This window comes from Narcine bancroftii, chromosome 7 (genome assembly GCF_036971445.1).
Source record: "Narcine bancroftii isolate sNarBan1 chromosome 7, sNarBan1.hap1, whole genome shotgun sequence".
NCBI lineage: Eukaryota > Metazoa > Chordata > Chondrichthyes > Torpediniformes > Narcinidae > Narcine > Narcine bancroftii.
Window position 1 is genome coordinate 13,895,343 of NC_091475.1, and position 23,051 is coordinate 13,918,393.

A 23,051-nucleotide genomic window follows, 5' to 3' on the forward strand; every position below is an offset into this window, starting at 1 on the left:
TTGACCATGTAGAAAATACAGCACTTTATAATTACCTGGTCCCCTCAACTCAGGGGCCACTCATAATGTTCGCGTTTCTGGTCCTGATGCTGAAAAATGGCAACTACCGACTCCAAAGGTGATCGAGAGTTTCGAAGCCAGCCCAGGTCTCTTACACCAACGAAGCAATTAAACATCCCTGAGTACTCACAAACACTTGTGAAGCCAAATGTCCCAAACATTATGGTGGCCTGGAATAAGGGGACAATGTATAAAATGTGCTCTAAGATCTATATGGTCAACCCAAAATGTATACACATAACTTTGAATAAAATCTGGAATGTGCACTTTAATTACATGTGAACTGTTTGATTACAAATTTAAAACTGTAGCGCACAGGGGCAAATAAAGGGAAAAAATTGTCTTGGTCCCAAACATGGAATGCACTGTGGACCATTGAATGGCAGATAAATGTTTAACTCATTGAAATGACAATATAAAAAGCAGTAATTTCTATCTTTGACAGTTGTTTACTACTTAAGACAAAAAGCATCCTTTCCTTTAAGCTGGCCTCATCTTTTCAAATTGAATTACCTATGGACTGATTAAATACTGTCATAACAATTTCCCTCAGTTGTACAGAAACCACTCCAGATTCATTCCATTCGTTCCCTTTATAAAACACTTGCCATTTTCTACTTTATTTGTTATGAGCCCAGAGGACCCCAAAACCCAGCAGCAATAGATATTGGTTACTTAGACAAATGGTTACTTAAACAAAAGTTAATTTTAATTATCTTTAAACATGAAAACAGAATTACACTTTACCTTATAACTATTAACTTACTTTACCTAACTTAAAAGAAAGGAAGTCGGAAGCATCTGTGCTGCAGTTAAATAAAGGGGATTATGCAGCTATGAGGGAGGAGCTAGCCAAAATAAAATGGATAGATACACTAGCTGGGAGGACAACTGGGGAAAAATGGAAGGTATTTTTGGACATTTTTCACAGGTTTCAGGACAAATTTATTCCAAAGTGGAGGAAAGGCTCTAGGAGATGCAAATGGCAGCTGTGGCTAACTAATGAAATCAAGTGTAATATCAAATCCAAAGGGAGTAAGTATAGGATAGCGAAGCGGAGTGGGAAGTTAGAGGATTGGGAAACCTTCAAAGAGCATCAGAAGGTAACTAAGAAAGTCATAAGAGAGGGGAAAATGAAGTACGAGAGGAAATTAGCAAATAATATAATGGAGGATAGCAAAAGCTTTTTTAAATATGTGAAGAGGAAGAAATTGGTTCGGTCTAAAATTGGTCCATTAAGAATGGAAAAGGGTGACATTATTACCGGAAACAAGGAGATGGCTGAGGAATTTAACAAATACTTTGCAACTGTCTTCACCAAGGAGGATATAGGTTATGGTCAGTTAGGGGGTAGTGGTCATGCGGTATCAAGAGACTTGGGGAACTTTCCTGGGGAAGTAGGGGATCTAATGGATATCCGGATCCAGAAATAGGAGGTTGTGAGTGAATTGTTGGGACTGAGGGCTGATAAATCCCCAGGGCCTGATGGGCTGCATCCCAGGGTGCTTAAAGAAGTTGCTATGGAAATTGTGGAAGCACTGGTCGACATTTTCCAAAGTTCCATAGATTCGGGGGAGGTCCCTGAGGATTGGAGAGTGGCTGATGTGGTGCCGATTTTTAAGAAGGGAGGGAGGGAGAAAACGGGAAATTATAGACCGGTCAGCCTGATGTCAGTGGTGTAGAAGATATTGGAGTCTATCATAAAAGGAGTAATAGCAGAACACTTAGGCAGAAATAATAGTATAAGGGCTAGTCAGCATGGATTCCTTAAGGGTAAGTCATGCTTGACTAACCTTCTGGAATTTTTCGAGGATGTGACAAAGAGGGTGAACTTGGGAGAGCCTGTGGATGTGGTGTATTTGGACTTCCAGAAGGCCTTTGATAAGGTACCGCACGGGAGACTAGTGGGCAAGATCAGGGAGCATGGTATTGGAGGTAAGGTGCTGACATGGATAGGAAATTGGTTAAGAAATAGGAAACAAAGGGTTGGGGTGAGCAGGTCTTTTTCAGGATGGCAGGATGTGACGAGTGGAGTGCCGCAGGGATCGGTATTGGGTCCTCAGTTGTTTGTAATTTATGTAAATGATTTGGATGAGGGGATTATTAATAACTTGAGCAAATTTGCAGATGACACGAAACTGGGTGGCGGTGTGGGGTGTGAGGAGGATGTCAGGAAAATGCAGAGGGACTTGGACAGGTTGGGGGAGTGGGCTGCTGAATGGAAGATGACGTTCAATGTAAGCAAATGTGAGGTTATCCATTTTGGGGGCAATAATAGGAAAGCTGAGTATTATTTAAATGGAGACAAGCTAGGGAGTGGGGAGGAGCAAATGGATCTGGGAGTACTTGTTCACCGGTCACTGAAGACTAGCATGCAGGTTCAGAAAGCTATGAAGAAGGCAAATGGCATGTTGGCTTTCATAAAGAGGGGATTGGAGTATAGGAACAGAGATGCCCTTCTGCAGTTGTACAGGGCCCTGGTGAGACCCCACCTGGAGTATTGCGTCCAGTTCTGGTCTCCAATTTTGAGGAAGGACATACTAGCTATAGAGGGTGTGCAGCGCAGATTTACAAGGTTAGTTCCAGGGATGGCGGGGTTGACATATGCTGAAAGGCTAGAAAAACTGGACTTGTATCCGATGGAGTTTAGAAGGATGAGAGGGGACATGATTGAGGTATACAAAATCATCAGGGGGATAGACAGGGTGAAGTCTGATTACTTGTTCCCAATGATGGGGGAGACGAGGACTAGAGGGCATAGTTTAAGAATACAGGGTAGGCCCTTTAGGACGGAGATGAGAAAACATTTTTTTTACCCAGAGAAGTGTGAATCTGTGGAATGCTCTGCCACAGAGGGTGGTAGAGGCAGATTTGCTGATTATGTTCAAAAGAGAGTTAGATAAGACTCTAGTGGGCAAAGGAGTTAAGGGTTATGGGGATAAGGCTGGAAAGGGGTACTGATGGTAGTGATCAGCCATGATCTGTAAAATGGTGGTGCTGGCTCGACGGGCCGAAGGGCCTACTCCAGCTCCTATTGTCTATTGTCTATAAATGCACATGTATGGAATGTGTGTGTAAGTTCAGAAAAGTTCTTTGGTTCACAGTCCAATCTCACTTCTCATTTCTTCAAGTTCACTGGTTGCAGGCAATTCTTATACTGTGCACAAAATTTAACATGTATAAAGTTCACCAGGCTTTGGTGCTCGAAAGGTAAATGGTTACTGCTCAGGAAGGTTCTTGTTAGTTTTTAGAGAGAGATTTGTTGTTCCAGGACATCCACAACTCCACTCCAGTATCTTGCTGATGAAACTTGCCCCTTCAGGGTTCTTCAGATGATAACCACTTTCTTTCAGGTCACCACAGAGTTTCTTTTTGTTTCGCTTATTCCAAGTGAAACATTAGACAGCCAGTCCTCTCCTCTTGCATGAACCACAAGGGCTTGCCAGCTTGTCCTGTTCCGGTCCCAGCAACACTGTGAAGAGCTCTCTGTGTGTCTCTCTGTCTTTCTCTCACTCACACACTGAGCCTGAGAGAAAGCCTGTTTGACTCTCTCTGCTTGAAAAACCCCATGACCTTCTTACAACAGCAACACTCTCCTGCAGACAATAGCAGCTCCAGTCTGCTCTTTCATCAACAATAATCCATTAGAGACGTCTTTTGAGCACTCTTCAAAGCGCTTGCAAAAAGGTGTGAGAAGCCACTATGTCTCCAGTATTTCAAATAAGATCTGTTTTAAAGTGTTTGAATGTGACCTACTCTAACAAACCTTTCCCAATTTATCTCCCAAAAGCATTTCTATATACTCTGTCACATACTGAACAGATTCCATTCCAGTTTGTGACCAGAGATACCCAGTAATTAGCACGTTTAAACAAGCTAACAACCATAACAAGTATCAAGTCACGTCAGTCATTTAATCCAATCTTCTTTGCGCGTTCTCTTTCTGAAAGGAACACTCAGATGAGAAGTGTCTACTCATCATCTGTGTTACATTCCCCTCTGAAACAGGCATGTTCAGAGCTGCCCGTACACTGAAGGGTGCTGAGAGGCCCCTTCTTAGCAGCATCTTTTATTACAATTGTAGCCTGCAAACATTTTGCAACTTTATGTTTTCCACTTTATGAATTTCATTCACCTCAAATACTTCATCCATTTTCGTGAAATCGTGCCTTGGAATTTTTACTTCAATTGGACCAAATGCCCCTGCTTGCTGTGGATAGACCTGAGGCAAGCAGTATTCTGGGACAAGTTCTAAGTTCACAAAACATTGCCTGTCAGTTGTGCAAGTATTATGGTTATGTGTTTGGAGTGACTGCTGGTTCAGCCTGAGTTCTTTCATAGAAGTGCATGAATCTAACTGTCTCGTTTATTTATCACCACATTAATACCAAAGCCATGAAAATGATGCCTGTGGGCAAACTGGAACCTATGAAAAACATAAAAGTCTGTGACAGCAAGGTTAAAGTAAAAGCACAGTGCTGGAGAAACTCAGTTTGACTAGATGAGTTTCTCCAGCATTGTGTTTTTACTGGAACCTATGGCTCAAATTATATGTCCTCTCTGACACCAGCTATCTTTTTATCAGCCTGCCAGAAAATTAGAGTGGGGAGGTGAAATGGAGAATGGAGGGTGCAATTAGGGACAAGAATGTACAACCAATCGGTGGCGAGTATTCCACCACTGTCCTGATTTGTGTTCTGTAAATGGTGAAAAGGCTTTGGCGTATTAGGAGGGGAGTAATTTCCCACAAGATTCCAAGGCTCTGATCTGCATTGGGTGGGGGGTTGGTGGATTATGGAAAAGCGTATTTTCCAGATGCTTGAGACTCACTCTTACAATATCTAATTAATACACCAGCATTAAGAATAAACAGTTTAAAAGACAAAAGACCGCAAAATGAAAAGTAATTTGAAAAATAATCAGTATTGTAATCCTTAATTAAGTAAAGTTTGCTTTAATCAAGTAATTCCTATAAGTGACAAAATGTAAGTGTAAATTCAAGCTCCAGTCACTGGCGCTGTAATAACATTGCACTAATTGCTATCCTAACCATGTCACCATCATAATTAACCCCTTCCCCAGATTTACAGATAAAGCCTTGCTTTTTGACTTAATAATAGTCTAATAAAAATAAAGATTCTTACTGAGTAGGGTTAAGGAGACACTTTAAGAGAATAGCATCGGCCAGCTCTTCATCCTGGGTGACGCCATTTTATTCAAGCACAACTTTACTCAAACAGCTGCCATGAGCAAACCACGACTAAGGCCCTCCGCTGGTTGAATATTTGCTCCCATCTTCACCAAAGTTTTATGTGTTACTTCAGAGAAGATTTACTTTTGAAATTTTGAAACTTTTGTTTATATGCTTATTTAATCTTATTTATCTATTTCACTCAGAGGGTGGTGAATTTATGGAATTCTCTGCCACAGGAAGTGATTGAGGCCGGTTCCATAGTTATATTTAAGAGAAAGTTAGATTTAGTACTTGTGACTAGGGGGATCAGGGGTATAGAGAGGGAGCTGGAACAGGGTACTGAGTGGATGATCAGCCATGATCAAAATGTAGGCTTGAAGGGCCGAATGGCCTACTCCTATTTTGTATGTTTCTATCTTATTATTTATTTATTAATGTATTAAATTATTTTAATCTGTTCTTTCTGCTTGAGGTTGCTGGTTGCTTGAATTCTACATAACAGGGATTTTACTGTATTTACCTGGTTGGTCGGTGGTGACCACTGGTAATGCTTTTGAATGTCAAGGAGAGATGGCAAAACTTTCTTTTGCTGGAAATGGTCATTGTCCAGCACTTTTGTAGTAGAATTATTACTTGCTACTATTTGATTCATAATAAAAACAGGACATGCTAGAAAATCTCTGCAGGGCAGGCAGTAGCTTTAGAAAGACAAACAGTTCATTTTTCACATCTGTGAAGCTTTATCACCAACTGTTTCTCATCTCACAAAATCTGACTGATCAGCTGTTTCTTCTCTGCATCGGAAAGACTGGGCACAGACTAGGAGATCACTTCGCTCAGCAGCTTCACTCTGTCTGCCTCAGTGACAAGGATCTCCCAGTGGCCAACCTCTTCAAATTCGCGCCCCACTCCTATGGTCATGTCTGTCCATGGCCTCGTTCGTGTACTGTCCCACCAAGACTACCCGTAAATTGGAGGAACAGCCCCTGATTTTCCATCTGGGCCCTCTCCAACTGGATGGCATTCACATTGATTTCTGCTCACCTACTCTCCGTTCTCCCTCCCTACCCTCTCCCTTTGTCTTCTCTCCTCCAGTTATCTACCCCCTTCCCACTCTATACACAGAGCCATCTGTCCTCCCTCTGTTTGCTGCTGTGCCCTCCCTCCCTTATCCACCTATAAGCTCCTGCCTTTGGGACGTGCTGGTCCCCCTACCCTTTCCCCCCTACCATTTTGTTAGGGTCTGCTGACATTTTCCTTACCTTGATGAAGGGCTCAAGCCTGAAACATTGGTTATGTATCTTTATATAAAGTACACTGTTTGACCAACTGACTTTCTCCAGCATTGTGTTTTAACTTCATCCATGGTGTCTGCAGACTTGTGTGTCTTACAGCTGTGTCTTTTCTGTCTACAGTATTTTTGACTGTTGGTGTCCAGCTCTGTACATTCCATGGTCACTTAACACCATAATCATGCCAGACTTTTCCCCCTGTCAAATCTTTGTGACAGGAAGATTTCCCATGGAAGTCACTTTGAAACCACCATGCACAACTCTCTCAACAAGGAGGGAGATACCACCACTTCTATTCTATTTCCCATGGCTGTTACTGCCACTTGAGTACTATACCAAGCAAAGCAACCTCATATCCGTGAACAAGTTACTATAGTGGAAGAAATTCTTCATGTTCTCTCAGATGCTCACTGTCCACTGTGGACAGTTTTAAGAATTTTCCCATCAACTCAACCCTTACACTAAGGAATCAGACAGCGTCAAATTAAACTGACCTTGAAATATTGCCTCTTTGCTGGGTTTTAACCTGCCATATCATGACCAACTTTTCTTGGTTGTATATGCCAATCTTGGAGCTTTTCAAGGTGCTAAAAGAGTTAAGGTATATCTTCAAGTAAAAAGACACAATGCTGGACAAAATTTGCAGGTCAAACAGAGTACTTTATATATCAAAGATAAAGATTCGTAACCAGCATTTTGGGCTTAAGTCCTTTATCAATGTATGGAAAAATGTTGGCAGGCATCTGAACAAAATGATAGGGGGGCAAAGGGGTAGGGAGAGGAATGCAGTCCCCAAAGGCAGGAAGTAATATGTGGATAGGGGAGGGAGGGCACAGCAGCAAGCTGGCGGAGGAGGGTTGGCTTTCTGAATAGAGAGGGAAGGAGGTGGAGAGCTAAGGGGAAAGGGAAGGGGGGGGAATAGAGAGTGGGTTAGCAGAAACCGGAGAAGTCGATGTTAATGCCATCCTATTGGAGTGAACCCAGATGCAAAATCAAGTGTTGTTCCTCCAATTTGCGGGTGGTCATGAGTGGTCTACCCCCATCTCTCCTCTCCTATCAGTTTGTTTGGGCACCTGCTGACATTTTTCATACCTCGATGAAGGGCTTAAGCCCAAAACTTTGGTTATGTATCTTTAACTTTGCTACATAAAGTACACTGTATGACCTGCTGAGTTTCTCCAGCGCCGTGCTTTTACTTCAACTGTGGATTCTGCAACCTTTCGTGTTTTACAAAGGCATATCTATAATATTTTAGAGACCTTGTAAGGTACACCATCATTGAACTAATCAGTTGGCCAACTGAACATAAACTTTGCAAAACCCTCACTTGGATTATTGTGTGCATCTGTGACCACCAAACTATTGGAAGTACGTAGTGTCTCTGAACAAAGTGTGGAAGGAATTCAGCTTGGAGGACTTTGGTAATGTGGAGAGGTTGTATAGACTGGGGTTGTTTTCCTAGGAGAAAAGGTGGCTGAGGGCAAATAATTTTGAATGAAATTATAAGTGGCAGGTAGTCAGAATCTTTTTTCCTGAGTATGCTAATTGCAAAGAGGGCACAGACTTGGGGTGAGAGAAAAGAATTTTGAAGGGAATTTGATGAGAACAATTTTGATGCAGTTTGTGGTTGATATCTGGAACTCCTTGCCAGAGGCAAATCAGATATGATCATTACATTTAAAAGAAATTTGAACAGTCACTTTATTGAAGAAATTTGACATTCATTATTGAAGATGGTCAATATTTAACTAACCATAGTGGGTTGTAAAACACAGCAAAATTCATAGATAATAAAGGTATATTCACATTCATTTATAAAGCAATTTCTAGTTCTAATTTTTAAATTCTGAGATACAACATGGTAACAGGCCCTTCTGGACCATCCTGCCCAAGTACACCATGTGACCAATTAACCTACTACAGGTAGAATGCCCCTTAACTGAAATGCATGGGACCAGAAGGGCTTCAGATTTTTGATTTTTTTCGATTTGTAGAATAATGTGTTTAAAATTGTTTTGTACTTACCAAAAAGACTTGATCTTTGCTTACAAAAGAAGATAAATGCACCACCAAATATTAGAGATTATGCTGGATGGCAAAAATCCCAGTGAGTAATGCGCTGGATGGCAAAAATCCCAGTGAGTAATGCGCTGGATGGCAAAAATCCCAGTGAGTAATGCGCTGGATGGCAAAAATCCCAGTGAGTAATGCACGTAGGTCTGGCAGTGATGTTGGCTGGCGCCCACTTGTGGCGTCATGTCAGCGCTCAAAAAGCTTCGGATTTTGGTGCACTTCAGATTTCGGAATCGGATAAGGGGTACTCGGCTTGTAACCCCATGAGGAAACTGGAGTATCCAGAGGAAACCAACATAGACATAGGGAGAATGTACAAAATCCTTTCAGACAGCACTGTAGTCAAACTGGCAAGGTAATAGTACTGACCGCTACAACAACTGTGCAGCTTGAAGAGCTCATCAGCACATAACTTTGGCTTTGTTTCTCCCTTTATAGATGTTGTCTGATCTGCCGAGCATTTCCAGCAGATTCTAATTATATTTCCACCATGTTTTTCATGTGGGAATAGAAACTAAAGTTCCAAATTACACCTCCCTCAACAAATAGTCATAAAACAACAAAAACCAGAAAGTTGTTTTGCTAAAGACTCATCGGTTCAGGCCTCTTTCTTGAACCCTGCTCTTTTGACATCCAACACTGATTTGATTTTCATCATTTTTCTTTTGTTCTTGTCCTTTTCTCTCTTACCTTGTTGACTGGAACCCAGAAGGGAAAAGTCCCATTTGGTAAAACAAGCATGTGGGTTCAGTTTTGATATCTGATCTCACATGATTAATTTATTATGGGTGGGGTGGACAGGAGGAAGCTGATTAAGTGAAAGCTTATACACAAGGTATTGCACTGTCTTTAGGTATGACAGGTTTAACCAAATTTGCCAGTGATTCTCAGTAGATAATGGATTAATTCTTTAAAGGTAATAGTTTGAAGTTTTATATCGCCATCTCCTACAAGATTGGAAATAATTATTAAATATAATTATACTTTAAACCTTTTACTATGCTTTCAACATCTTTTTAATTAGCATGGTACTAGTCCAAACGGCAAGAATTTTGGAGCATCATACAGTGTGGAAACAGGCCCTTCGACCCAACTTGTTCATCCTGACCAAAATATCCCACCCAAACTACTCCCACCTGCCTGCACGTGGCCCGTAACCAACCTATCAGGTAGCTATCCAATTTTTTCTTAAACTTTACAGTTGTACCTGCCTCAACCACTTACCCCAGCTGTCCATTCCATACTCCCACCACCCTCTGTGTTTCAAAAAAATGTTACCCTTCAGGTTCCTGCTAAATCTCTCTCCCACCAAACCTCCCCCCCCCCCCCCACCTTAAACCTATGTGATTACCAATTCCCCTACTATGGGCAAATGACTGTGTGCTCACTTGATCCATTCCGCTCATGATTTTGTATACCTCTAGGAGATCACTCCTATTCCATTTAGTTATGGTAACAATGTGAGTAATTTGACATTACACTGTTTGAATTTGGATGCCTTTGGAACACATCTGAAGTGCAATCTGACACCTAAATTTAACCTGTGTATATTTGAAATCTTATTTGAAACGCCTTTAGAGCACCAGTGATCAGGACCAGGGTTCGAATCCTGCACTGTGTGTAAGGAGTTTCTACACTCTCCCTGTATCTGTGTGGGTTTTCCCCAGGGGTGCATTTGAAACGTACTGGGGATGTCGGTGGTGCAAATTGGGCAGCATGGACTTGTGGGCAGATATGGCCCGTTACCATGCTGTGTGTCTAAGTTTAAAAATTTTAAATAAAATTGATGAACCAGTGTGGAACTTAAGAGCCAGACACAAATATAATTTTCAAAACTCAACAACATTGCACAAGCTGAATTACGTAAAAAATGTAGAAATGTGTGTCAGTCCCTCTCATTCAACCCTGTGATATAGAGGGTTGTGTCCCGGAGTCTGAGATTATTTCCTTTGGCCAAGATAACTCCTGAGTTTAAGCAAAACACTTGAAACTGCATATTGGGGTTAACCAAGAAAGGTAAAGTGAAATCAAATTTATTGCCACCTGATTGTACAAGTTCAACTTGATGAAACAGCATTCTCCGGTCCTCACTGCAAAGCAATGTGAATTTTTTTATTTATTTGTCCTTTATCTATTAATAAAGAGATGAATGCAGATGTCCACACAGTATTTCTTTGCAAGAGATTATCAGTTTAACTTCCCTCAAACACTGATGTTTAAAGCTACCACGCACTTTGCAGCATTTTAAACATAATATGCGTGCATTTGAATAGATCAGGAAGTTTTTTTTTAAATTCATTAACACACCTCTAAAGCTGCATTGCAGCAACATTCAGGAAAATTACTCACATTTGAGAGCATATTTACATTTTTAGGGTTTTACTTTCATATTACGCTAAGTTTCCTTACAAAATCATCTTCAACAAGTATGTTAATATGTGAAGTAATCAAAATAAAAGAGAGTCTTTCAGGACCTCAAACTGATTCAATGACATACTTTCTAGCTTCCCTTACAAATCATATTATGGCCCATTTAGTCATCTGTCAATGCAGAATGGAAAAGAAAATTAAATATGCAAGTCACTGATGAGGTAACAATTTAATGGATACTAATATCAACACAATTGCCAACACAAATATGCTTTGAGTAGGTTCATGTGTATCGATTACTAAGTATTCAGACAAGCTTAACTTTGTGCAACCAAACAACTTTTTTTTTGCCAATTGTGTAGCAAAGATGAAAGGAGTAGAAATTAAACCAGTGTTCTATCTCAAACTGATTCTCCAGAGGCATGGTTTTCAGAACCCTGTCACAATACGATCAAAGAATTACCAAGGATTTCCCTTCCAGTACACAAAGTTTTAAACCCCAGCCAGAAGTGTCTTGATTCCCAATGAATTTCTTTCATTAATGTGAAGAGATTCATCCAAATCGATGAATGAAACGCTTTTTTTAAAAAAATCCACACTTGTGCATTTAAATAGAAATTTTAAATTCACTTTACTTTGGGTTTACATCTTCTAGTTTGAGTGGACTGACTTCCTTTGACATATCCTGGATTTTAAAAGGTGGCATTTAAAGTAATTTAGAGCATCATTTTACACTCGTGTTTCCCACTTTTGATATCACTGGTGTTAGGTCTGCTTTGTTCATGAATGAGTGAGACAAACACCAGGCTGAGTCGAAATCAGGGTTCTTTGTTCTTTATTACCGGATTGTAACACTTGCGACTAACCATGTTAGTCGGAGAATGCATTCTGCCGTTATCAGCAAAATGGTGATTTTTTATACCCTTGGATATGTGCTTAGAACATCATCATATCATTACTTGTCCAATGACTAAAACTGTTGCTATCCTTTCCCTGCTAGCTTCCTGCCTCTCAATCCATCAATGTCTCTCTTATCTTGTAAGTACAAGGATGCATTCACATCTTGTTACAGCCCTGTACATTCCCATCTCATGATGTTTTACCTAACAGGAGTACAAGGACACCTCCCCTTCTTGTTACAGCCCTGTACAGGGTAACTCCCTACACATTCCCATCTCATGATGTTTTACCTTACACTGGGCAATGAAGGTTTTGCGTCCTGAACACTTTTGAATGTATTTTATGGATTTTGGGTAGCTGATCACAAAAATCACATTTAAATTTTCCTATCACATACCGTTTTTTAGATCTAACCTATTTTTTTGATTTCCTATCATTATTTAAGTCCACTTCAAGCGTACAAAACCATAAAATGCAACATGTCGTTGAAAATTCATTTTCTATATTCTCACTTGGATGTCTTCCAAGTGCAGAGAGTGAGGGTCACAGTGAAAGGTTTCACCAGAACATTGCAACCATAAAAAAGGGGTCTCAGGACAACTGGAATCCATCAATGCTGGCCAACTATTGTTGGACACTGACATGAGAGGCATCAGATGCTGAGTACAAACAAAAATCAGTGGCAAAACATTTTTAGGTCAGTTGAACTAATGCCATTAAACATGCTAAATTCAATAAAAGTTAATTTAATGTTTCTCCAACTTACTAGGTGATGCAGCAAATCTGAAATTATCTTTGTGTTCAGCTCAAAGTTGTCTATCATAATCCCCAATTTTTTTAAGGAAGGACACCATTTGAAAAAAAAAATGTTATCCAGTGTTATTGGCTAACTAATATGAGTCCTGGTTTGGTGCTAACATTTGTAACTCCTCAGCCAGAAATGTCGTGGATTCAAGCCCTGATCCATTTTATTTAATAATATAGAAGCAGAAAGAGACAATTAAGATACCGGCTGATCTGTGTGTCAACTTCATTTGTGTGCCTTGGCATCAGTCCACCGAATCACACCTAGAGATTTCACCATTGCTCTGCATTTCCTAGTGCCAGTTTAAATCAAGTGGTGAAGGGGCTGGAAGTGAAACAGGATGAAATGGAGAGTGGAACTAAGCAAAGAAGAATGTCCAACCAATAAGTGTTTCATTCCCACCGCAGTCCTGATTTGTGCCTTGTAGATGGTAAGAAGGGTCTGGAATGTCAGGAGGTGAGTCACTTGCTACAAAATACCCAGGCGTTGCCTTGCCTTGAGGTCATGGTATATATTCAGCTGGTCAGTAGTGTTCCTCAGAAAGCTGATAACATCATTGAAAAGTGGTGAAACTCTTTTTTTTTTGGAAATGGCCATTGCCTGACACTTTTGTTCTGGTTATTTATTTGCTGCCTATCAGTCCATATTAAAAGCAGAAAAAAACTCAGCAGTGAAAACAAGTTTTGAATCTTAGAGTCAATTTGATTTTATTGAAGAAAAATCTATCAATCTTTCTCCCTTTTGCGGAGTTCAAACAAACAGCACTCATTGCATTTTTGTGGGGGGGGGGGGAATTACTTTCTTGTTGTCTTGTATCCATGACAAGATTATGCCTTTGCTTTCATTTCAATTACCAGTGGAAAAGGTTCCTTCCACCTGCATCTCACAAAATTAAAATTCATCACCCTTTACACTTCTTTGCTGAGTAGAAAAGCATATTTTTTGCAATCTAATTCTTTCTTTAAGCTGTTATTCTGATGAAGCTGTGCTGGACCCAGGTCCAAAAGACCTCACCTGAGAGTGGTTCTGAATGCAAATTGTTACAAAACTAAAGCTTAAACGTTAAAGAGCTTAGCTAATATGAAGCTTTAATGCTGGACTTTGGCAGGTTAACTTTTTTTAAATGAAACACTACACCATTCTCCTGTGCATTTCCTGACCCTCAATAGTCCCATTCCTAAAGGTGGTACGGGGGACTGGCAGTTAGTGCAACAGTCTCACAGCTCCAGTGAGCTTCGATTGATTCTGGCCTTGCATGAACTTTGTATAGTCTCCTTTTGACACCCCAGATTTCAGCTCCAATCTCTTCCCATGTCTGAGCATTATGTGAAGTTACCCTATTCCAAATTTCTTTGCATTTAACCTCTTTTCCATGGCCAGCCTCCAAACTACTGGAAAGAGTCTGCTTTCATTTACCTGTCTTAACGATACAAAATTATAAACATTTCCATCTGAGGATATCTTGGTGATAGGTTTGGAGACAAGAGCGTTATTGTGTAGTATCTTTGCTGTAGAGAACAGGAAAGTGTAGCCATTCACTTGAACAATTTTCATATTTTTGTGACCACTTGTAACTACGCTCCTTCATTGCCAGAATTACTCCAGAATAACTCTTCTCCATCCATTCTAAGACCTTAAGATCATTCAAGTGTGCAGGTTAAGAGTGAGTGTGCATGGTGACCTTTTTGCTCTTGATGCCTTTCATGAAGCCCAGGAACCAAAATTAATTTTTAACCAATTTCCAAACCTGGCTGACTGCTTTCATCAAATCATACATCCAGAAACAGGCTATTTGGCCCTTTAAGTCTATGCCGACCATCAAGCACCCACTTACACTGCTCCTACACCAATCCCATGTTTTTCTCCCAACATTCTGATAAATTCCCCACAGATTCTATCAGAGTCAGGTTTATTGTCATGAACATGTGCCATGAAATTTGTTTGTTTTGCAGCAGTTGTATAGTGCAAGGTGGAAAATTACTACAAATTACAAGGACAGCACGGTCAGTGTAGCGGTTAGCAGAACACCTTTATAGCGCCAGCTATTGGGACCAGACCGGGGTGCGAATCCCGCACCATCTGTAAGGAGTTTGTATGTTCTCCCCGTGTCTGCATGGGTTTTCCCCGGGGGCTCTGGTTTCCTCCCACCATTCAGAGCGTACTGGGGTGTACGTTAATGGGATGTAAATTGGGCAGCACGGACTTGTAGGCCATACTGTATTTCTAATTTTAAAAAAATGCTGTTAATGCAAGATTTTTTAAAAAAATAACTAGTGTAAAAAAAGAGAAAAAGTGTGGTAGTGTCTACAGGTTCAATGTCCATTCAGAAATCTGATGGTGGAGTGGGTAATTTCAGGCTCCTGTACCTCCTTACTAACAGTGACAGGGAGAAAAGGGCAAGGCCTGGATGGTGAGGGTCCTTGATGATAGAAACGAGGCACCACCTCTTCAAGATGTCCTTAATGGAGTGACAAATGCCATGATGGCTGAGTTACCAACCCACCTATACACCCAAAGCCATTAACGGTGGCCAATTAACTTGCCAACCCACCCTCTGTGATGCGCTATCAAGCAGAAAGCAGACACAAAACATAAAGTCTGTTCAACAGGCTTTATTCTATATAAATTTCCACAGAGCTGGCTGTGAGAGTGTTGAGCAAAGCTCTGAGACTGACCTCGGGGGGCCGGATCTAGCTTATATCCTGGAGGGTGATTGGCAGCCGACTGGGTGGGGCATGGTCTATTCAGGTCGGCTGATTGACAGCCGGCCAGGTGTTGCCTTGTCATTCACTGCTCTTCTGCAGGTACACAGGTTGCCCCCTGCAGTAGGCTAGTGGAGCGCCCGGAGGAAATCCCTGAGGCCACAGGGAGAAAGTATAAACTCCACGCAATGACACGGAGTTCAGAATTGAAACTGGGGTGCTGGAGATGCAAGGCAACAGGTTTACTGATTGTATCACTGCGCTTCTCCACAGTGACATCGATCTGTGCATAGATTCCCCCCTCACTTTTTTTGTTGCTCTACTCTGTTTCAAATTATGCCCTCTAGTTTACCTTATCTCTCTTGGTTCTTCCAACAAAAATGTAAGACTCTGGATTTTTCTGTGTTAAATTTAATCTGCCAAGCCTCATAGGTGTGCGAAAATGAAAACATAAAGCAGATGGTAACTGGGACCGATACATAATGAGACAGAAGGAATTATATCGGGTGGTCAGGAAATGGCAGAGAAATTAAGGAAATAGTCATGATGGAGAATTTTGGCTGAAAACATTGACTATTTTCTTCCTCCCACTGATACTGCTCGACACACTGAGTTCCTCTAGCAGATTGTGTTTGGCAATGAAGCTAATCTGCTGCCTCTATCTTCACAGAACACTATCCAGAAAGCCTCCCGGGCAGACCAACTAGTCCAGTGTGAATGAAGACCTGAAAGAAATTAGCACTGGTTAAAAAAAAATGTTGAAATAAAATTTTTAAATTTTGACATACAGCACAGGGACAGGCCATTTCAGCCCACAAGTCCGTGCCGCCCAGTTAACCTACACCCCCGGTACGTTTCAAATAGTTGGAGAGAACCAGAGCGTCTGGGGAAAACTCACCCAGACATGGGGAGAACATAAAAACTCCTTACAGACAGCACGGCATTCAAACCCTGATCCCAATTGCCAGCACTGTAAAGGTGCTGCGCTAACCACTAGGCCAATTGTGCTGCCTGATGCGACTGCTAAGCAGTAAGTCCCAGGATATGTTGACCCGAACTTCAAGGTATTGTAAGAGATGATAGTGGATACATGGGTTATCACTTTCCAAAGTTCCACTGCTTCTAGAATAGTTTTCACAGATCAGAAGTTAATAAACATACTCCCACTATATAAGAAAGAACATTTATGACATCTGAGTGTGAAAAATGCTAGAATCTATTATTAAGGAAGTGATAATATAACTCTTGGAAAATATTAAGAGTATCGGGCTAGCCAAATTTGTAAAAATAATCTAGAAGAGGAATACATAGAGTGTATAAAATTTAAATTTTAGGCCCTTCAGCCCACAATGTTGTACTGACCAATAGAAACCTACTCAACAAACTAAACCTTCCCAACCTTACAACCATATATCTCTACTTTTTATTGTAACCATGTGCCTGTCTAAGAGTCTTTTAAATGTCCCTATTCTTCCAGCCTCCACCACTACCTCTGGTAATGCACTCCAAAAACCCACTACTCCCTGTCTGTGTAAAAGAAATTACCTGTGACATCTCCCCATCTCCCCTAAACTTTCCTCCCCTTGTACAGATGTCTTTTGGTGTTTTCTACTCTCCCCCTAGGAAAGAGGTACTTGCTGCCCACCCTATCTACGCCTCTCACAATCTTGCAGACCTCATTACCATCTTGTATGCCTCGGATACAGGGCAATATTCTTCATCAAAATGTTGATGAAATAGTTAGAGAGCAGACCATCCTAAACTGGACAGTAGGTAATGAGAAATTATATATTTTTTGCCACCTTATTGCCCCCTTGGGAAGGTGCATTATAACATGATAAAATTTTTCACTAAGATGTAGGGCAGTGGTTCTCAACCCTTTTCTTTCTACTCACATACCACTTTAAGTATACCTTATGCCATAGGTGATCTGTGATTAGTAAGGGATTGATTAAGGTGCTATGTGGGTGGAAAGAAAAAGTATGAAAATCACTGCTTTAATCGTACCTCATTGACTCGTTATGTGTACGGTTTCATAACTCCAAAGGAAATGGGCCAATGACAATTTTTCTCAAGCAAAATATTTCAGTAACAATTGGGTCTAGAGCAGTGATTCTCAACCTTTCCTTCCCACTCACATACCACCTTATGGCATAGGGATTACTTAAAGTGGTATGTGAGTGGAAAGAGAAAGGTTGAGAACCACAGATGTAGGGTGATGCATTTAATTCTGAGACAAGGGTCCTGAATCTAAATAAAGAAAATTACATGGGAGGAGATGAGGATCAGATCAGTGGGATTGAAAGTTCATCACCAATGGCAAACATTTAAGGAGCTCACCACAGAACCCCAACAATTCTTGTCTGGCACCAAAGCAAAGTAGAAATGGGCAGGCTCAGAAAGAAAATTAGACACAAATAAAAGCCAAATAAATTGGCTGAAGAAAGCAGCAAACTGGACCAGAGGCAGTTTAAAACTTGGAAAAAGAGGACCAAGGAAGAGAATAAAAATGGAGTCATTGTATAAGCTTGCAGGATGTCAAATATACAATGAGTTTTGGAATACATGCACTGATCCTCTTGCATGCTTTTTAGCCAAACTATCAAGTGATGAATTTCCAGGCAATTTATTTAAGAATGGAGTGAATAAATGTAAAACCAGAACCATTTGAAAATTAAGCATTGTCCTGAATGAAACAAGTCCTCTCTGGGGAATGAACACCAATTTATGAACAGCCCGTACATGTTTGGGAGGCCAGCAGGAAGGATCTTCTGCTGGTGGGAATGGGAATCTCTGTGAGCCTTTCTTTCTCTGCCCAAACACCCCCCTCCCCCCGCCCCACCCCTCCCAAATCTGCGAGAAGCAATGGTTGGGAGCTGAGAGCACTAAGCGGACTTGTTCCTTACTCAGAGTCATTGAGGCTGACTGGCAACTACTTGCCAGCTCCTGCTCGCTCTTCTGTCATGGGTGTTTCTGTGATCATCTCCCACGCACTTTTAAAAAAAATTTGTTTCTCTCTGACTTGCAAGCAATCCTCAGGAGCTGAACCCTGTCGTAACTTGGGGACCCCCTATACCCAATTAAAGAGCTTGTTTTCATCAGTATTTCTGTATGACACCGTTGAGCAGCTTTATGCAGAATTTATTGCAACTTTCTCCTTGAATTTAACAAAACTCTTTGTTATCCATCTGTCTGTCAGATCATTGCTGTTCAAGATGGAGAACACTGAGAACATTAGGATGATTTCCCATGGAATAAGACGACGCGTCGTGTCAAAAAATGGGCACAACAATGTGAAGATTGACCAGGTGGATGGCTGGGCTTTTCTCTACCTGCAGGACCTCTGGACTACTGTCATTGACATGAAATGGCGCTATAAACTAACTATCTTCACAGCAACATTTGTGATGACCTGGTTTCTTTTTGGGATTCTCTGGTACGCTATTGCATTTGTTCATGGGGATTTAGAGTTACTTCAACCACCAGCTAACCACACACCATGTGTTATGAACATTGAAACTTTATCAGGAGCGTTTCTATTTTCCTTGGAGTCCCAGACAACCATCGGATATGGCTTCCGGTGTATTACAGAGGAGTGTCCCTTTGCTATTATCCTGCTAATCACTCAACTGGTCATAACCACACTGGCAGAGATCTTTGTGACGGGGACGTTTCTGGCGAAGATCGCAAGGCCGAAAAAGCGTTCGGAGACCATCAGGTTCAGCTATCACGCAGCCGTGGCCATACGGGACAACAAACTCTGTCTCATGCTCCGTGTGGCGAACATGAGGAAGAGCCTTCTCCTCCACTGTCAGCTTTCCGGGAAATTCCTGCATCACCACATCACCAAGGAAGGAGAGACGATCAAACTCAGACAGGAACACATGAGTTTTCAAGTGGACACTGGCTCCGTAAGCCCATTCCTTATTTTCCCCTTGACTTTTTATCACATCATTGACGAGAAAAGCCCCTTGAACAGGTACACATCAGCCCATCTGAGGAATAAAGATTTTGAGCTGGTTGTCATTTTGAATGCCACGGTGGAGTCAACAGGTGTTGCTTGCCAGATCAGAACCTCTTATGTGGCAGAGGAGATACTCTGGGGCTATGAATTTATGCCTCTTATGTCACTGTCCCCTGGTGGGAAATATTTGGTTGACTTCAGTTTCTTCGATAAGCTCAGGAAGAGCTCGAATCCATACTTTGCCTCCAACATACTTGGATACGGGGACATTGATAAACTAAAGCTTGAAGAAAAATACCGAGAGGATGAACAGAACAACTTCATCAGTCGGATCCCAACTGTTCATAGCAATGTCTAACAATAGCTTTAAGCCCAATTTAATATGGGTAATACCAGTGCCTTCTGCAAGTTTTATGATCAGTTCACATCTGTTTGGTACATGAGAGGCATTCACTAAAGCCACTTATATGAACAAAGTCTTTATTTAAAGCCAATAGCCAATATAATAAGATTCCCAATAGTTTTATGTAATAAGATCAACATTAGTAAAAACATTAAGGGGGAAAATTGTTTGCTTTGTTAAAATTGAATGATACAAGTTTTCCAGGAATACCATTTAGATGCTATTATAATTAATGATCCTGAGAAAATCTGCCCCGTTGTTCTTATCTTTAAATGAGCCATGAAACCTATTATTTTCCTATTTCTTGCATTCTTTGTTGAAATCAACACGGGCCGTTTGTTCCTCGATGCTCATCGCTGCAGTCACTTATGTTCCTCACTTTTAGCTTCAAATAAGCTCATCTACTTATTTCAACCCACTCTAGGTACTACTTAATCAGCTGCTGCCCCACAGGAATCACATACCCCTTTTACACTGAGATCCCAGTAAATTGGCGTGTCAACGACCCGCGTTTAAAGTCGGGTCAGATCGGGACATTCACATTGAACCAAGAAAAGCCGGTTCAGTACGACCTTTTACATAGGGACCCGGCATCCCGGTGCAAAAGGAGGCGAGATCTGCAGCATTACAGCGTTGGTGTCCCAGAAAGGCGGGTAAGCCTTCTACACAGGAGCTGATGGGAAGCGCATCGGCTCTGATAATTCCTACCTTGGCGGTAAGTACCAGGATGGAAATGAATCCCCATCCCATTTTGGTCACATTCAAACAGGTAAGTGAAATGGTAAAAAGGCAATTAATTACCTTCTTTCATGGGTAGTGTGAAAGGTCCTACAGACTAATCAAAGAATTATAGGATCATGAAGTACAGAAACAAGCCCACTGTCCATGCTCACCATTGTACCCATCTGTATTAAACCCATTTACCATCATTCGCTCTGCATCTCTGCCTTTATGTCAGAGATGGTAATGTCCATGTTGTCATCTCATGCAGTCTTTTTGCCTTACTAACATTTGGCATGAATTTAGAAGAGACAAGCGAGCAGCTGTGTTAAACATGGGCTCACACAAGACTCTCTAGACATGCCCTTTCTCCATCTTGATCCATAAGAGGGTTGCAATCTGGTCACTCTGCCTCACCAGACTCGACTCCCCCCCCCCCCACCCTCAAATCCAAACACAACGCTCGCCTTTCACAGCCATCTTTTTGACATCTTCCCAAGCCCTCAAGTTCAACTCCCACCCCTCCTCCATTCAGCATTATCTGCAGACCTACCATCTAGACAATGGTTGTCATTTTAAGATGTTGAGCTTTATGGAGCTGTTTACCTTGGGTCAGGGTTGAAACATCTGAAACTCCCTCTGAATGCTGAACCAGTATAGGATATCACCTAGGCCTTGGACCCAAGGTCAAGGCTAGAGAGAAGGGGAAATCAGTAGCTGGAAATCACTGCTTTGCTGGTAATGATGAGGACGAAACGCTTGGTGTTGGTGGCTATGAAGAGGAATGAGAAGGTGAGGGTGACAAGGTCAGATTATGGGTGTTTGGACGGCAGGTCAATTGGGGGATTGGTGCCTGCAAGGGGGGAGGAGGGTGGGTGGAGGGGAATAGAGGGAATTAGTCAATCAGTGGCAGGTAGATGGGGTGTTGGGTTGGATAGTCAGGGTGTGAAGTAGGTTAGTGTTTGTGGGTGTGAGAGAGGACATGAAAGGGAAAATTACTTACCCGCTTGAGCTGGGTTCGCAACATAGGATGGGGAGCACCCCTTTAAATCCCAGGGTAAGCAGTGCGGAGAGAACCTTGTTGGGCTCTAAGTGACTAAAAACAGATACACTTTGGGGCAACGTGACTAAATTTCTCCCATACAAGGATTTTACTCTACTTTGACCCTGGAAGGATGTGATTGCATGTGTATCTGATGTGTGGGAAACCAGGTCTATCAGGTAAGAGCGATTGAAGAAGGGAACTTGGTGCTTGGTCAGATTTCCAAAGCTGCACAATTCAACCTGGATAAAGACAGACATGCTGTATGCCAGGAAACCAGTGCTGCAAAAGGCGGGCCTTTCTGGGTAGTTATGTTATTACTTGTGCATCGTCCTCAAATATTAATATTAAAAAATGTTATTATATATTTAAACAAACTATACTTATTTATATATTTTCCCTTAAATAATATGACCAATCTTAAATATTTATTGATAATTAAATGAAATGCTTTTCCTTCTCAGATTGAGGAGGGGTTCCAGCCCATATTCCCAAACTTGCTTTGTGACTCGATTCTCATGTCTTGGGAATTTCCAAAGTGAGAAAAGTAGAGATCAGATCAGTCATCTTTTTGTGGGAGGGCTGACATTACAACTTTGAATAAATCACAATTTCCAGATTATTGGGAGCTTTTGGTTCCACTCTTGAATGTGTCGAAGCAGTTGAAGGCAGTGTTTTAAATGGACATGGTTCTTCTAGCCCCTGCAAGGATTTCGTTTCATATAAATGCAAAAGTCCAGGCTCTAAACACTAGCTAAACATAATGCTCAAAAAGATAACCTGTTACCAATAGAAAATGCATGCACTAAAAGATTGGATGACTTGCTCTACTATCTGTATGCTAATTTTCTAGATCAGTTGTCCTGGTCAGCACCGTCAGACCACTGACCAATGTACAGGGCAGCACTGATCGACAGTGAGATTTGATTGATTTAACTACCGTGTAAAATGGGGTTAACCTTGCAATTTGCCTGGTTAGCACCCCAGTTACATGGCAGTTATAAAGGATCTGACCCAGTCAGCCCTGTTGGAATCCAACCGGGTTAAACTTACCTAGGTCACGTCCACAGGCGATTTGGAAACAAAAATGGCCCACCCGCTTATTCCGGTGACGTCAGCACTTGCGTCACTAGCTGACTAGCACCTGAACATCCAGCAGTACTACCGGGGAGTACGTGACGTGTCATTGCGGGGGTGGAGGGGGCGGGATCCCCCTTCAGTTGCCAGTTTGGACCCCCTGTGATTCAAAAGGTGCTTCCTGCACCTTTTCCCCAGTAGTCGCACCCAGGTCCGAGGAGGGCTACCCAGGTGCTGCATTTTAAAAGAGGTTGATGTTTCAATGTTGAAGTCTGGTCTTTGGCTATTATTTCTCAATGGAATGAATAAAAATGTGACTGATGTACTTGAATATAAATACTTTTAGAGGATTGATAGGAATGTTCTTGTGTGTTGGTGGTGGAGTGTTGGCTTCTGTCAATCTTGGTTAACCAATGATGGAGAACGTTTGTGTATTGCACCTACAATAA

General features: G+C 41.5%; 1 protein-coding gene across 8 annotated transcripts in view; it reads left to right on the forward strand.

The window, feature by feature from the left end:
- kcnj15 (potassium inwardly rectifying channel subfamily J member 15) overlaps window positions 1-21,340 on the forward strand; it is a 47,321-nt gene extending 25,981 nt beyond the window's left edge. For 5 of the 8 annotated variants that reach the window (XM_069888901.1, XM_069888896.1, XM_069888895.1 and 2 more), the window contains one exon: window positions 18,596-21,340. In XM_069888901.1, the coding sequence (XP_069745002.1) occupies window positions 18,612-19,718 (1,107 nt within the window). In that variant the 5' untranslated portion in view covers window positions 18,596-18,611 and the 3' untranslated portion in view covers window positions 19,719-21,340. Of the gene's footprint in view, window positions 1-9,643; window positions 9,789-12,990; window positions 13,151-18,595 lie in introns of all 8 variants that reach the window. The other 3 variants (XM_069888897.1, XM_069888898.1, XM_069888900.1) reach the window with 2 other exon arrangements.
- Window positions 21,341-23,051: the final 1,711 nt, after the last annotated feature.